We start from the raw sequence: 16,949 nt of genomic DNA on the forward strand, positions 1-16,949 counted from the left end.
GGGCCCTACACCACTTTCAAAATGAGTCAAAAGAGTGAAGTTCGGTCTACCTCCACCCATCAGTGGGCGGGTTGGTCGCAGAGCTACATACACTACGGCTATGTCGTACTCATTTTTGTGGATTTGGCTGATCAAGTAATATATATTCCGGGTGAATCTTAACCCATTGTGCGTCTACTGGCATTAATTAGACTATTTGTAATTAGACTACTTTTGACGCACTTAACGACTTGCGCTGTGTGTGGCTGATCAATTAAGATAGCTGGGAACGACCTTTATATTTCCGTCCGGTAGTCATTTAGTCGTATCATAGTAAACACTATACAATCGCCTCGCTCCAATTTGATAATTATGGATTGGACGTGCAAATTGGCACTTTGCAAGAGGTGATTTTCGTCATCTAAAATTCCGTGTTGTATGGTGCGGCTAGTTGACTAACAGAGATCAAAAGATTATTGATTGTCCTACAGAAGCCCTGCCTGTAGGCTCGGCATGTATAATCTGTGCAGTGGGATCGTGGGTTATTCGACATTATCTCCCACGTCGCTGCTGTCCTTGGTATCCACGAGGGAAATGGAGACAACGTGACAACGGCCCATCATAACACAATCTTTCTTTCGGATCGTCGGATGATGATGGCAATGGATGGACGATAGAAATTGGAAGACTCCCTTGGCACCCACCTCGCCTTAGCTAATACGCTGCACACGGTGTTATCTTTCCTGATTGGAAGTATCATCCTCGTTATTATTAGGTAGCACATCGGAAGAAGAATAATAGCGTCTTCTTATCCCATGTTGTTGTTGGCATTATTCGGAAAATTGAGATAAAGTGAAGTGATCGTCGTCGTCCCCAATGTTTTGTCTTAAGAGTCGTCGTCCATGGTGGGCGTATAGTGTAGTTTAAATGGAAATGCGATCTCTCGACGGAAGGGGAAACAAACAGGGCTGAAGCGGCTTTTGCTCTGTTTATGGCTCTCTGATATGACAGCTGAATGCATAAGAGGTTGAATGACAAAAGTGTGAACAATGAAGTATAAAATATTTCCCCAGACCCATCACTATTTTTCTCTGGCCTCTCCTCCCTTTCTCTCTCTCCCTTTGTTCACAACAACAACAAAACACAAGTTGGGAAAAGCATATGTCTTGATTTCTGACTTGTACCCAAAAGAAGACAAGTGAGTGGTGGGGGCATTGTTTGTGGCTTTGTCTTCTTTTGGCTCCTACTGCTGAACTTCCTCCACGGTGCATGGACAACGAGAAAAGTCTCTCTGGACCGCACGTTGGAAGAACGCACTAGTTACTGCTACCACCAAGGCATGCATGCACGTACGTACGTAGAGGAATTGTGTGTTCTTTCTCCATGCTGTAATAGTGGACCCAGTGGAATGAGACGATAGCTCAATTTGGTCTGCTTCGTGTACACACAGACCTTTCTCTTCCAGTCTAAACCATGGACGTTTCTGTTTTTACCTTTTACTGTTTACGTGACATCGTGGGACGAAATGGAGGAAATAAAACTTTATTGGCCATGGTGTCTGCCGTCCTGATCCCTGACCACCACGAATGAGTAGTATGTGCATTTGTAGAGAGATCAATTAATTGTCTTCTCCATCATGATTTCACTTATAGCGCATCATCATCGCATGAATTAGCCTTTTCTAGTAATAATAATAATTGATTCAGTGTATTAATTCAATCGGCATACAACATTTCTTTAATTGCATTCGTTTTGTGTTTTTATTTGCAGCAATATCTTCCAAGGAAGAGGACGATGTGGGGAACAAGTTCAGGTGCAACGGCTACTCGGACGAGTTTCTGGACAGGATAGAACCTAATGGCAACATTTTGCGAGCGAAGCAGCATTCCAGCACCTCGGATGCCAGAATTGGTAAGCATTTTCCTCTCACAATCTCTCTCTGCTTGTTTTTAGCTCCAATAACCATAACCAAAAACCCTCATTTGCTAAGCAGCAGAGAGAACTATGAATATTCAAAATTACGACGGAAGTCGTGGGTGTTATTTTATGGCCTATACTTCCGCTCTTCTCGCATACGTTGTGTTGTAGTGTGGCAAGATTTCACAACTTATTTATGTCCCGCTTGCAGATATTTTCGCAGTGTGGTTATTGCCAGTTAAAGTCAGAGTAAACCTCGATCCTTTTCTTGTTCTAGCTCCTTAATTAAGAGTCAGGAGTAAGTAAAGAACAAGTAGAGCTTCCAAAAGAGCCTCATCCAATGTTGTAAGAATAGGAGATGGCCTCCATGGAGGCTTCAGACGAAGTGCAAGAATTTCATGAATTAGTTGTATTATGCCACCTACCACACTTGCACTGCTTTCCAACTCCGCTCTTCTCCGTGAGCGGATTCTTTGTATTTAAATTGGTCCATTTCCGTGAATTAAGACGTCTGTTATTCTGCTCCGTTGGAAAAATGTGAGAAATAACAGGGCCCATTTCTAAGTGAAATAAGTAATTTGTGTCCGACTGGAAGAGGATTTACTCGGAGCAAGCAAATCTATTGAATAAATCATCTCATTGTTTCACCAGCCAGCCGTATCGCTGGAGTTAACTGTTGAAACGTTGTGAAAGTTAAAGATAAAGAATTGCCTTTATTTCATTTCGGACTTTGAATCTCACTTTCGCTTCCTTTAATAGCAAGAGTTTCGTCTTGGCTGAAATGGGAATTCATGCGCCCATTCAGTACCATCACTGATGAAAAGTAAAGTTAGAAGGCTGAAAACTTTGGGTATTTTAAAAGCTTTTCCTTAACTTTTAAAAGTTTTTTGAAAGCGTTTGTAAAAGAATGGATCTGAAATAGAGATGTGACATGTCGATTTGTCAAAAGAAGAAGTTGTGATCTTTTTCCGTCCCCGTTATTAGTGGGAGTGAGAGGAAGATTTTATTCATTGTGCGTGCACCCCACTTATAATTCTGAACGATATATATATCTTTGGGTTCGGCTTGTGAATGTGTTGCTGGCTTGAGAGGAGCAGAAAGACAAACAATCAAGTAAATAATGCATTTTTGGTAGAAAGGAAAAGAGAGAACAAATTGTTTCCCTGTGGGACTCGTCCTTTGCTTCTCTTCTTGCCCCTCCGTGTCGGAAGCATTCTCGTTTTTCTGGCTGTTATAGTTGTCCTTCATTCACGCACTTTGTTGTACATGAGTAATTTAGAGAAAAAACAGAAGCTGGTTCTATTATACATAGGCAGTTGACTCGAGATGCGTTTGTGGTCTAGACATAGTCGTAATAGTGGCGGCGCCAACGTTTTCTCACCTTTTCCCTTGTTTTCGAAACTTCCTTTGCGCGTGCTTTGGATGTTTTTCATTCCACGAAGTGTGGTTGGTTGACTTTTGACTTTTCTACCACCTCGGACTCATGAATAATACAAAAGTGTGAAGTGAATGCATCGAGCCCAACAACTTTCCCCATCCTTATGTCACAAATAAGTTGGTGGGAGCCTCAAAGTTGCACCATCGACTACCTCGTTGGACAGGTGGATGAATGGGTGCATACATTAAGTTTTTTTCTGCGTGGATATGAGGACACTTTCCATAATATGATGTATCTTCAGGAGGAGGAAGGAGAAAGTCGAAAGAATTCTTTGAGGGAATGCCCTACACTACACTCAGAAATAAAATATTTCTCCCTGTCAAGTAGATGGAGAGTGAAAGATGGAGGTTGCATTATTTTTTTTTGGGGGGGGGGAGGGGGCTGGTTTTGAAAATGTTTGTGGCAGATGAAGGACGCCTCCTAACTTACGATGACTTTCTATCCTCATCCCGTTTGTTGTTTTTTGTTAGAGCTAGTTCCTTTAAGCGTGACATTTGTATCTGTCTCGGTAGAGCAAATTGATCCACGCGTGTTCACTCTGGTGGAGCTTCTTGGAGAATATAAGTGACGAATTGGCATAGTTTCCAATAGTAGAAAATTGTTGTAGGTGACATTCGTGTGTACATGATGGTTGGATTTGAGGGCGGACGTGGTCTGTCTTATCATTAGTCCATAAAATATAGTGTCATAACCTCCAACTTGCGTAGGTATGGGTTTGCGTTTATTGAAGAAAGTAATGGAAATATGCTAATTTTCCCTTAAAACTTTCTCTTCTTGTCTGTAGCCTCTTGTGCAAGACTTGCTATGTGTATGTAGCTTTAGAACAAATTACTTGGAGAACATGATTTATGATCGAGTGGACCACTTAATTTATCGCTTAGCGGTGACGACCTCTCATTCCTACTGCCCTTCTAGAATATACCGTGGTCGCGTATAGAGAAATTGCTTCTCAGCGTTGCAATATTCAGCGTTGCAATTAACAACGGTGATTGCGTAGAAGCATATTACTACTGGTACATACATAGTTAGTTATTTTAATGCTCATGTATGTAGTTGTTCTTAACATGCTACATTCCAACAAAGCCACCGCAACCAAGAAGTAAGAACCGCATATATGCACTGAAATTAACTCCTTTGCTTGCAGCAACAAGAATACATACATGTATGTGTGTGGGCATATGCGTAGTAAGAACAGAAAGTCGTAAAATTGTCTTGTTGTTTGCGAACTGGGTTTTTCTGGTTTTTAAGTTTAACCTTCTTTTCTCCGCCAAGCAGTGCGGTGGAGGTGGAAGGAATGATGCCATCATTCCGTTCCCATCATACAGGATTTCATCTCGTTGAGGAGTCGTGAATCACTGTCACTTTCTCTCTTAGCACCTTCACCACACACATGAGCTTCAGCTTTCTAGCAGACTCGCACTATTAAAGCTGGAAGACATAACATTAACATAAAAATCATAAGATGGGAAACCAGGCAGTTGAGAAGAAGCGTATGACATGAATCCTTGATCGATTTCTCCCTCATGCACCATCTCAAACTGGTGGTGCGACTGAGGAAATAATAAAAACTGGCTGCTGCTTTCTCCATCGTTCCTTCGCTCTCTGTTTGCCAGTGGTAGATCCGTCTGGAGAAAGTAGTCACTCCCGTCGGCAGTCGTGGATATTAGCTCCTGAGCTTTTTATTTTCTCACAGGCAGGGTTTTGTTTGTCCAACGCCAGTGGACAATGGACGCTCAGCCACAAAACGTAACAGTATGGGTGGCGGCGGTATGAGTGCGGGCGGGTTCTCGCAGCTTTTATTGACATTCTATTCTCCAAAGAACGTTGAGCATTTCACAGTCAGTGACACTGGCGGAATTCATATAACGGAGGAAGATGGTTTTATGTCTGTTATGAGTTTGTTCTGAGTAGGAGATTGCAGTTTGTTTCATTTTATGCAGCTTATTTCTTTCGTGTCAGTTCGTCTTTGTTGGAATGATGGACAAATGAAAATAAATAAAAATGCTACACAAGTTGCAGAGAGGGAGTGGCAACAACTGCGAATGTTTGATGTGAAATGATATTGGAAGATGACAACGGTGAGTAAATCTCTCCAAACAGGGGGCGGATGAGGATGAGGTGATGAAGATGTGGAGGGATCGAGGAGATCATTCGTGAGATGACCGCATCAGTTAGTTATCCATTTTAGCTTCGTGCCATGTCAAATCCACTTTGTCAGAGTTTGGCCACGAGTCAAAGTCGAGGGTCAGGGCTGGTCAAAAACGATCTCGAGCGGATGGCCATGTCAGTGTGTAGAGGGAACGATTTATTTCTACCAAATTGAAACTTTAACCGTCTATCAGTGATTTCTAAATGCACATATGCGGTTGGTGGTGGCTGCGGTGTGGAGACTTTTTTAAGCGACCCATTCTCACTTGGTTAAGAAGTTTTGTCAAATAATGTTGGCTGACTTTGTTTGATTATTTCGAAAAGTCGCATAATAAATGCAACATAATTTAATTGTTCACCTGCATCATCATGCCAAAAACGAACACTTTATTTCTTCCACAATCTGCCACAACTTGCCCCTCCAAATCCTTGTCTGGAGGCCTGGAGGTACTAAATGAATTAGTGGATGGGAGCACATTTGAATGAGGATTGGTAGGAATCGTCGGTGAGACATGAAATTGAAATGAGGTTCACATCTCATTGTCAGCCGACCAACGTTTTGTCTTGCCTCCAGCTCAATCTCGACACCAGGATGGCAGTAATGGCACACACGCTGGAAAAGAGGAATGAAAAAAATTAAGCCTTTTTTTCTGGTTGGTTCACCCCTGGGAAGGAGAGTGTGTGTTGCGTAATTCTTAAAAACTCATTTACTTTGGATCTCTACAATTCCCTGATTTATTAAGTCCCCTAATAAAACTTTCACCCAGTCTGCATGATCAAACTTGATGAGATTCTTGGGTTCTCTTATTTTTTGCGACTTGAGTGAGTGAAGGTGAAGTTGGGGATTCGGTAGGTTGTGACATTTTGCTCCCAGTCAGAAATGTTGAATTTTGGACGGCGGTTGGAGGGTGCCAATAATGTTTCCATGCCTGGAGCAAAGTGCTTCCGGTTATCTCAAGTTTCTTAATGGGTTCTCTTCTCTCTCACTCGTGCTTACTCTCTTTCTCTCTGTATTCGTGCTTCTTATGGCCTCACTCAAACTCGTGAGAATGGGATACGTCAACGTGATAATATTGGTGAAGGGCAAAACTTTATTCTTTCCGATGGATAGATTTCTCCTCTTTCTGATGAAGGAAACTAAAGTTTTCTATCCGCCATGCACCAGTCAGACCGACGACAGCAGTCAACTGTTGTATCGAGAGGAGATATCGAGTGCTTATCTTATGACAAAATTCTCCTTTCACAAGCATTATTTACCCCGGAGAAGTTATTGGTATGTTCGGCTGTTCTCTAATTCATTGCCAGCCAAATAATTTTCTGAAGATTTTCTTAATTTGTTCGTGCGTACATACGTACGTACATATGACATTTATGCAACCTTAGGCGATTAGTAATGAACTCGATGGAGATGAGGGGAAACTGAGGCGAACGGTTATTCTTATGGAAATTACTGTACTTTCTGAACTTCCGTTACCCATTTCCTCATCCACCAGCGAAGGATGAGTCGCTTATGTACATAGCGTGTGCATATGCATGTACTGCATGCTGAAGCTGTTATTAAATGTGCATCCAATTTGAGCACAATTTGCTTGCTGATTGTTGATTAGAGGAGGAGTGTGGAGAAGATGGGGACCGACGCGAGATAGAAACTCATCGGATGTCAATGATTGCAGGAGCCGATTTATTTTTGCTTCTTCAACATCTTTTACGTACGTAATCTCCTCCCCGTTGTGATTCTCGTTCTACTTCATTTATTTTACTGCTCACACGAATGGGTTCGCACATTTGAATAATTAAGCTCCACACACATGTATGGAAAGACTATGTTCCATATGCTTTGTTAGGAGGAGACTCAATTTGTCGTACATAGGGAAGTTATCTCGATCTCACAATGTTTCAATTGTCACATAATAATTGAATTTAGCAGTTTTTCTTTTACTCTCGCCGCATGGAAGTCGTTTCTTGTTTAAAAATCGGTATGTGAACTAGTGAATACTGATGTTGTTCCCTCCGGAGACAAACAAGGAGCCAAAGTGAATCCGAAATGGGCCATTAGCATTTCCAACTCTTGGTGTAGCAAAATAAAAGTTGTCGTAATAACTTGTTTTTGTTTCTGTCTGACCAAGGAGTAGAGGATAAGCGGAAAACTTCCACGACACCACTTTTTAAAACTCCTCTGATCTCACATGGAATTCGCGATTCGCCAAGAATTTGGTTTTGTGGGTGGCAGTGACGAAATTTTGTAGTCTGTTGGCGTACAAAGCAATATATCTAACTTTGTGCACTGCTGTCGAGAATAGGTTAGATTTATTCAGATATTATCACCCCGTTCATGAAATTCAATTTATTTTTCATTTTTTATTGCGAATATTGAGCATAATATCATTTAGATTCAGGCTAGCCGAGAATGACGTAGTTAGATACATGCAATTCCAATTTAAATTCGGTTAATGGGGAAATATTTTGAGCATAATCTGAGCTTTCTGTAACGATACTGATTCAGGAAAAGTTTTGAATTTATTTTCGTAATCGGATTATTTACTATGCTGCTTCTCCTAGAATGATGAGGGATGTGCGATGTAGTACGATACGAATAAGGGTTCTGAAAGGAGGAGTCTTTTTGTAGTCTTATTTTTTAGGCTCCATGATTATCATTACTGTGTAATAGTGTAATTGTACTATTGTGAATTGATAAGATGAGCAGTTTTGTGTCCGCCGTATACCAAAATCAGAATCTTGTAACATTATTTTGTCACTATAATCTCGCGAGCACACAAATCCGCTAATTGCACCTTCTTTCAGAGTGTGTTATTTCCCAGACCGTTTTAATTTGAAAATTAGTGTGTAGGTGGAATTTCAAAACAAAGTTGAAGCTAATTCTAGCCTGGCGTTGTTGTTTTTTTGCCCAAATACATATAAGTATACCCTTTGCAGCGGAAATAATACTCGCTGGAAAGTAGTGAAAGCAGATTCTTTGTCTCATCAACTCATCACTTTGATGATGATGAACCTGAATATATGCTTGCTTTCATACATAATTACCAACAACGAAACAAAAAGTAACGCTAGGTTGGAACGTTATTTGTGCACCATGACGAAATGATATGTTGAACTTTTTGACGTCGAGGAAGGGTTGGGTTGGACTCGTGTTTCCTCATTAAAATTTCCATTTATCTCTCCGGCTCACCTAAATCCGATCCGACAGCTTTGACGTTCGGGTGTTACACGTCCTCTTTCCTTTCATTGCCAGGCAGGATTTGCTTGATGATGTGCTGATCATCGCTTCGCTAGTATTCTGACTACCCTGCCGTTCTTGTGGTCCCAGATACCCGGAGGAGACGTGGAAATACAGATTAGTTGTGGGTGAATACACATAGATAATTAATTATCAATTACGCCTCAAGGCAATTAGTGCATGTGCGGAGGGAGGAGAGAAAAAACGGATTCAAATTCATCGCTAGGGCTGTGGAACTAGTATGTTGTGTTGGATGAACTTTATTGCATTTCGAGCTGTCAGTCAGTTAGTGCAGCAACTGACAGCAGAACGGAGTAAATGCTGTAACCCATCTTGTTGTCTAGGCGTGGTAGGCTCAAATAGACTCCGCTTGCTTTCCATGAATGGTTGATTCATGGAATTTATTTAGAATTTATTGTAAACATTTCTGATTTTTTGTGAATTCAAGCATGAAGCAGCTTGTTCTTCGGTAGGACTTTCCATCACTGTCGAGATGATTAGTGGGATATAGCATTGCACATATTGCAAGGAGGGCATTGTCAAGGTCTGACTTTGCTCGTGAATTGGAAGAACATCGGATGAATATGGATTAGTTCGCCACCTGGCAGATCTCCGTTAGAACGTGGCAAGTGGCAATTTCCATGCTAATATTAAAGAGGAGGACGGTAAAAGATCGTCCGCCCCAACCACAAAAGTTATGTTGGATGCAGTTTTTATTCCCCACACATGATGGAGAGCGAAAGGGTAACATCGTTGTCAACCTCTTTCTCTTGCATATGTATTTCGTTTCAATGTGAAAAAACACATCTTGACACAAATGGGTTGCCCAAATGCCTCTTCCGCTTTATTTTATTGCTAACTACACCACACAACCTACCTAGCCAACTCATGTGTGTAGTATGTATTATGCATATGTATAGTATATTTGGAGGAGGAATGTCTGAGTGCCTTGAACGTAATGTCAATTGGTTGCAGACTATGCACTTGGCACTGCATTTTGAAGGCCATTTTGACTTCCGAAAATGAATAGTAGTACAGATATATGTAACGTGTAAGGGAACGGGAGTGCTGTTACTGGTTTAGATTTTATATAAGCAAGTATGACACAATGATGATATTGGATATGATCCAATGGATATGTAGAATTGTGTACTGTGGAGTACTGCCAAAGCTCGCTACATAAGTAATAAGAAATACTTATTATGAGTCCCTGTCTGAGAGGATTCTAATGGACAGAATGCAGAGAAAGAAGCTAAATAATTGCGTAATAACAATCAACTGTAGTGCAGTCCTCCTTCGCACTCGAGTGCCGTGTTGTTTGATGATCTGGAAGCGATGAGCTCAGAGTTTTAAGCGTTTTCATTTAACTCTATCCTCTTCTTTCTCAACAGTTTCCTTTGATCTTGGAGAGCCCACTTGACTCTTTCAGAAAAAGAGACAATAAGCGGACCCCCTTTTCTTTTGCTATCTCTTTCACCGCTCCCAACTTATATCTTTCTTGCTGAATTGACTATTTCCAACCTGTGGTTTTTGTTAGTGGTGGAGATAAAATAGCGCAGCTGGTGATATCGCTGTGTTGATGGCATTTTTAATTTATCGGACTTTCTCTTTCTGTTACAGATTGGCATCAAACAAATGGCTGCAGCCAAGAACCTCTTCCCCCCGTCTCCCGACAACTCTCCGTCTCCAGTGACTCCAAGCTACTGGACGATGATAGCAGTCCCGTTGATGAGAAGGAGGAGCCACAGGTGATTCTACGCCAGGGCCGACGACCTCCAAGACCCAAGTCCGAAGTCTTCCTTTCCAAGGACAATCGCAAGTCCAAACGCTATTCTGCCTTCGGGGTAAGTAAGGTCATCACAATCTCTGTTGGTATATCTGGTGAGCGTAAGACGGCTACGCATATGCATAATTCATGCTCAGTTGTTGTTGAGAACAGATCACGTGCGTAATTAGGCAAACTGGGAGGAGTGGATGGCAGGAGGAAGAATGATGGGGTCATTTATGAAAAGTTTCTTGGGCAAGATGGGAAAATGTAGCAGTTTGCTTGGTGGATTCTTCTGGTACGACGGAGGTCGGAATATTTCTTGGCAGAGTTGCTGCTGACAGGATCATCCATCTTGACGGGGGGAGTGGAAGGAAGGACAGGAAGTTTTGTTGGTAGTAGTTACTTAATGACGAGCCCTGGCGGGAGTCAATTAGCCATGAAGCGAAGTCATAAACTCGTGTTGAGTGGGGAAAGTACCGTATGAGGAGCAGGTTGGAGAAAGTCATTCGGCAGTAGTACATGCATACCTGTTTCATCAGCCAAGGTCTAACTTTGAACAGACAGACAGTCATCCAGGGCGACCCAATTAGTTCCTCTTTCCCACCACGACCGTGCAAGCATTAGCTAGACAACTGAGTAAACAACCATCAACGATGGACTATACGCAATGCAATTAAGTGAAATTCTAATTAATTACAGTGCAGCAGCTAGTTCATACCTGTGTAACCCTAGGGGTGGATGGTTCTCCATTAGATTCGTGAATTAATTATTTTTCTGTACGAAGAGAGTTTGGCTTCACGACGACGACGACTCAATAACGGCCACTTTGTGGACACGTAGAAGTGTGTGCATGCATGTCTGGTGGTTTCGTTTGTTCTTTTCTCGCAAATGCTCGCACTTGTGCACAGGCGAAATGGTGGTATGTGGAGGAAGAGAGGAATATGAGGATATGAGCTGCGTCACAGCCCATTGATCGCACATGCTGCTCCTTTTCTATCTGGAGAAAGTATCAGAAGAGAAAGATGGGAAATGGGTGGTGCAGTTGGGGTAGAAATCGCTCGCCTTTCGCATATGCATCCTACACCACAGTCGCTTCGAAAGATTCATATTACCAACATGCCTAAAGATCATTGTGTTGCGGGTAAACGAGACCACATGATTATTATTAAGCTTTTCTCGCCAATATACATGGTTGGGTAATGATTTTTGCTTGATGCATTTGTGACCAAAGCTAGAAATGAAAGGATGCGAAGGAGAGAGCTGCAACCGCTTCGAGTAAGTCGAGATGATGATGATGATGAGGTCATATATCGAATGTGGTACCATTTGCGATGCTCATCATCCTGAAAATTAGAACGGGATGTAGTGTTGATGAGTAAAAGAACTAAGGGGGCGTGCCATGTTTCCAAAATGGTGTGAAAAGTGAAACACCTGCGAGAGTGGTGCTCACTCCATGTAAAGATCCATTTTGCATACACCTCGAGTCTGTATTTTTTGGGTAGAGGAAGTTTGTAGATACATAAGCGACAAACTTGTCCAGTTCGTAAGAAAGTAAAAAAAACTGGATGCAACCTGCCCGCATTTCATTTCATCTTTCTGGCTGCCGTGTTTGGATAGTGATGTGATGACACTGAACTCGGGGGTATTATATTACCCCCTCGTCTCTCTTTCTCTCTCTTGCTGACCATCTATATTGGTTGTCAATCGATGAAAATGAGATTGTGTGAAGCTTTCCTCTCTTTTTGTTAAGCTTGTGGGTCGTCTCAGATTTCTTTGATTCGTCTTCTACTTTTTTGACGACTCATCCATCAATTCATTATTTCCTTCTTTGAGCTGTTTCGTAATTCTGTCGCGTTTCCCAATTTTGCTCAAATTCTATGTCCACTCTCCACGCTCAGTCCACCACTCTCTGCTTAATGCATCGCGTACTCGTTATGATGACCAGAAATTGACCATGGACCCACCCGTCGTGCAGGCTTTCTCCACAAGAGCAATAAAAATGCAGGCGTTGTCCTGTTTCGTGTGTGCATTACTGTCCAGGTGGAGAAAAAAGCATTGTTTGTTGAGCGCATGGGGCCGAGAGCTTGAATTACATATTGCATTTTAGGCTGATAAATGCAATATTGCTTCGTCATTACTATTCTTCGTGGCAAGGTTTTAGTTGTTGGTTTTGTAGGGCAGGCTCAAAATTGTAAGCTGTAAATTAAATGCGAGCTCACATGCCAGCGGAGAAAGTGGAAGCTGGGGAATTTATTTGATGTTAGAGAGAGAAACACAGTTTTTATTTTTAGCCGGAGCCAGGGCTTATAAAACCGTTATGTCTGTCTGTCTATTTGTCTCCACTTATTTTCCAAAATAGTCTAATCGTAAGAAGACTGAAATTTGCCACAAATTTGTGTACGTACTGTGACGAATTATGCCTTCCTGACTAATTACGACACTTTTGCGTATCCAACGCACTACCCGGGTTCTTTACTGCTATTATAATAATGTTTTGTGCTTAGAAAATTACTCTACGGACCATTTGACAACTCATTAACTTAAAATAAATATGACACCACAACATAGTTTAACAATTAACAAACCCCCGAGTATTTATTCCCCAAATAAATAACTATGTGGCTTGAAGGGAGGAGTGAGAAGATGGCTGACTTGACCCAATAAATAAAATTACTAACTTGACCCCATACATCAAATTGTCACTTCTCGTGACACGAAAAAAGAAACCTTTTGGTGTTGAAGAGTTGACTCTTCTAACACATTACCTGTAAAGTTGACTCTACAGTGCCCTAAAACGTACCCTTTAACCTTTTTCTTCTTCTGCTTCTTATTTCTTCTGTTTATTTATGCTTCTACTTCTTTCTTCTACTTCCTTCTCCAAGCAGCTCTCACGACACACTGACTGATTTTTGTGCATGCAGTGAGTTTTATACCCCGTGCCAGAATTATCGTTATGGCGACTCAAATCGCCCCTCAACTACTTTCTCCAAATAAAATACTTAAATACTCTTCCTCACAGTACAATCTAATTGGAAGACATGTTTTGACCGGGGGAACCGATCAGGGGTCATCGACGTTTTTTTAACACTATAGCAAAATAAATATATATAGGTAAAGGGACAATTAGAACTTTTTCGGTGGTTTGCTAAATTAAAAAGATGCGAAAAAATTGACTGGCTCGGGCTATTCAAGGTTGCACTATAGGTTTAACTAGATTCGACGGTGGTGAGGTTTACGTTCGGGAATTGAAAGAGATTTGATTCCTGTCACATTGCTGCTTGCTAATGATTAGAATAATGCAGAGACAAGAGAGCGAGGTTTACTTTGCACACCAACGCAATTGCCAAAGCAGATTTTATTTATTCTCATTTCTCGCTTACTTGTTCTTGTATACAGCATTCTACCATTTTGGACTTGTGTGTAGGACGAACCGTGAGTCTACAGCTCTCACTTATTTACACGGGGAAAGGAAAGAGGTAGACTTGGGAAATCTTGCTGCTCATCATCGGTGTCGTCGTCACTCACTCCATTTGTGCATGCTTTCTCCAGCATCATTTTTACCATACCTCGTCCAGCTGCATTCTTGTTGCGAAAGCTGCGAAATAATTTAGCTTCCGAGTACGGAACGAATTGCGGAAACAATAACGACGGTGCATGGAGAAAGTGACGATGACAAGGAGGTAGCGGTGGGAGTATTTAGATGGTTGGTTACCTACGTGTGTGACGGAGCACTGCATCGTACTTTGAGCGAGAATTTTATTTATCCAGGGACTGTCGGGACTGGTGGGCTGACTGTCCCGAGATTTTCAAGGCTTCTCCGGAAGGGATTATATGAATCAGGAGGTTGTTGATGAGATCTGCTCAGGTTTCTCCTCCAAGCAACCGCTCTCTCCATTATGAAACAGCATGTGAAAGGAGATGGATCGAGGACGACTTCATCCACACCTTCCTCCTTGTATCGCAGTGCATTGTGTCTTGTGCGGGTTTACGACTCCGATGCTCATGCGGTAGAGCCAACCACTTTGAAAATTGTTTGATGTGGAATTGATGTTAGTGAATAATTTATCAGGTCCTATCTGCCTTCACTTCACTCGAGGCAGTGTGGAGAAGGGTATAGAAGAGAAGAAGGCACCCGTATAATCTTGTCTCTTGGATGGGTCGCAGGCGACTTTCCTTTCTTTTCGCTTCTCGGAAGAAAGTCGTGTGTCGAAATCAGAAATCGATAAGATGAGTTGATCCAGATCCGCCACATTGCATAGATTGAACATGAGGAGGATGTTGGAAATTTTTTGCTGATGTGTTAATAAACTCGGAAATATTTGCTGGCCAGCAAATGAAGTTGTTTGGTTTGAAACTGATTTTCCTTCATCTCCCCATTTTCTTCAATTTGTTGGAAAACTTGTAGTTAGTTTGTTGAATCCTCAGTTTTATTCGGAGATATTTTCGTATTTTAATGAATACATTTCCTTCCTTCCTTTGAAGACTTGTACAGTTGAAAAGAAGGATTTGCGAGTTTATGTTTGAACAAAATGTAAATGTGGTATTCCTCTAAGCTCTCGTAGCAAACATCGTCCTTGTTTCGTAAGTAATTTGCAATTTGTTATAAAAATTGTATCGTATAGTAGTTTGAATAGTTCGTGATGATGTGGCATAGCACTAGACGACGGGTTGCTCCCCATTGCTCTCAGTTTTATTTACCTGGACGAAATTGAGACTTTGTTTTGAAAGAGAGGAGAAGCAGCAGACAAAGGGTTTCGGGTCATGGAGAGAAATAATAGAAAATCAACTCGCTTCAGAGATCGATCTGTCCTCCAGAATTTGAGAAGAAAAAGAATTTCGGGTGGGAGCACCCACAGAATTGTCAGCCTCTCTTCTCATCGCAGCGAAAGGTATCCAGGTTCACTTTTGGTACGTCCATGGGAAATCCTCCGTTCCCTGTTTGCCCCCTTCGCTTGGATTTGTGTGCATTGGCTGGAACAATGCTTGTGATCGGTCGTTTTGGTTCCTGCTACCAAAAAGAAAGTGAAGTCAGTGGAGGTGAAATTGGGAATATAATGCCTGCGACTCCAATTAACTTTCTCCTTTTGTCTCTGTTTGTGCCAAAATGTGCCCGGTCCAATATTTTTCCGTATTATCGGATGATGTTTTGGTATGCAAATTTTGGATAACTTTCATCTTGATTGTGCATTTGATCTGCGAACCTCCAATTGAACAAGACTATATATTTATTTTAAGATTCAGTTGTCAACAAGGAGTTTTTACCTTCAAGTTTGCTCAAGTTGTTCAAGGAGGGCAATGAGAGAAAACTGGTGAAAGCACTTATTTTGGGGAAGCGATTTTCGTCTAGGAAATACACACACTCGTCATCACCCTATCACGCCATTAGGTGTTGTTCGCCAGAACTTTTTTTCATGTTCTGCTCTTTGCTCAATGTCTGTAATGTAAAAAAGATAAAGAAGGAAAGGTATTTTTTTGTGTTTTTTTTACACTTTTCAAATGTTTGCCCAAACCTTGGGTTCACACAATGATCGTTCAATTCACCCACTCACTCACACCTTATCCTTGCTAGGTCACCTAGCCTAGGTGTCGATCTGTTGTCTGTAGTGAGTTCGTAAATTTTTCTGACTAGTGCGATTGCTTCGCTTTATTCGAATTTTGTAAAACTATGCAATGAGAATAACATTGCAAAGAGGAAAGAGCTTGGTCTGCAAATGTCAATACAATTTGGGATAGTATTAGCAACCTCGTTTCTCGTGTATAATTGACCTCATTCCAGTTCTCTAGTGGTAAGGGCTTGAGGGCGACGTTTCTAAGAATTAGTCTTTAATGCGCTCTTTGACTGATTCATCCCTACGGGAAGAGTGACATTAATTCATTTTGTTCTCTCTATATATATAAGTATATGTGTATTTGTATAGAGAAGGATGTCTTTATACATGCATATAGTTTTTGCACATGACTTTTGAAGCCTTCTTTGGAAGGTTCATAATCATCCGTGTACTTATCGAAATGGGTTCTATATGTTTTTTTACCAGTGATTATTATAACATGAGCAAAATATCATGTTTTTTCCTATTCCTAATTATTATTAATGATGCGAGTTTCGCAACCTCTAACAAAGTTTTTATTATGGTTTTATCAGGGGGACTCGCCATTCGGGAAATCTGAAGCGTATATCAAGTTGGAGCAATTAGGAGAAGGCTCGTATGCAACCGTTTTCAAAGGATACAGCAAGTAAGTAACATGATGAAACTGACACAGCTACAACTTCTAGCTTCTCCTAAAAACAATATGTGGGTCACTTGTTGTCGTGCATCACTATTTACCCGGTGGTCGAGTAGAGTTTGAAAGGAATGCCGACTGTGCGGCAGGCGGAGAGGAAAATTAAATTAAAAGATGCCACAACGGATCATCAGTCATGTTGCTCATTGTTGTCGGCCGAAATCAGCATTCCTTCCTCTAAC

General features: G+C 41.4%; 1 protein-coding gene across 2 annotated transcripts in view; it reads left to right on the forward strand.

Moving 5' to 3' along the window:
* LOC110862986 (cyclin-dependent kinase 14) overlaps positions 1 to 16,949 on the forward strand; it is a 55,543-nt gene that overhangs the window by 30,297 nt on the left and 8,297 nt on the right. For both annotated transcript variants that reach the window (XM_022112189.2, XM_035846709.1), the window contains exons 3-5: positions 1,750 to 1,890; positions 10,338 to 10,561; positions 16,628 to 16,719. In XM_022112189.2, coding sequence (XP_021967881.1) covers positions 1,750 to 1,890; positions 10,338 to 10,561; positions 16,628 to 16,719 — 457 coding nt within the window. The remainder of the gene's footprint in view (positions 1 to 1,749; positions 1,891 to 10,337; positions 10,562 to 16,627; positions 16,720 to 16,949) is intronic.

Source organism: Folsomia candida, unplaced genomic scaffold (genome assembly GCF_002217175.1).
Source record: "Folsomia candida strain VU population unplaced genomic scaffold, ASM221717v1 Fcan01_Sc001, whole genome shotgun sequence".
NCBI lineage: Eukaryota > Metazoa > Arthropoda > Collembola > Entomobryomorpha > Isotomidae > Folsomia > Folsomia candida.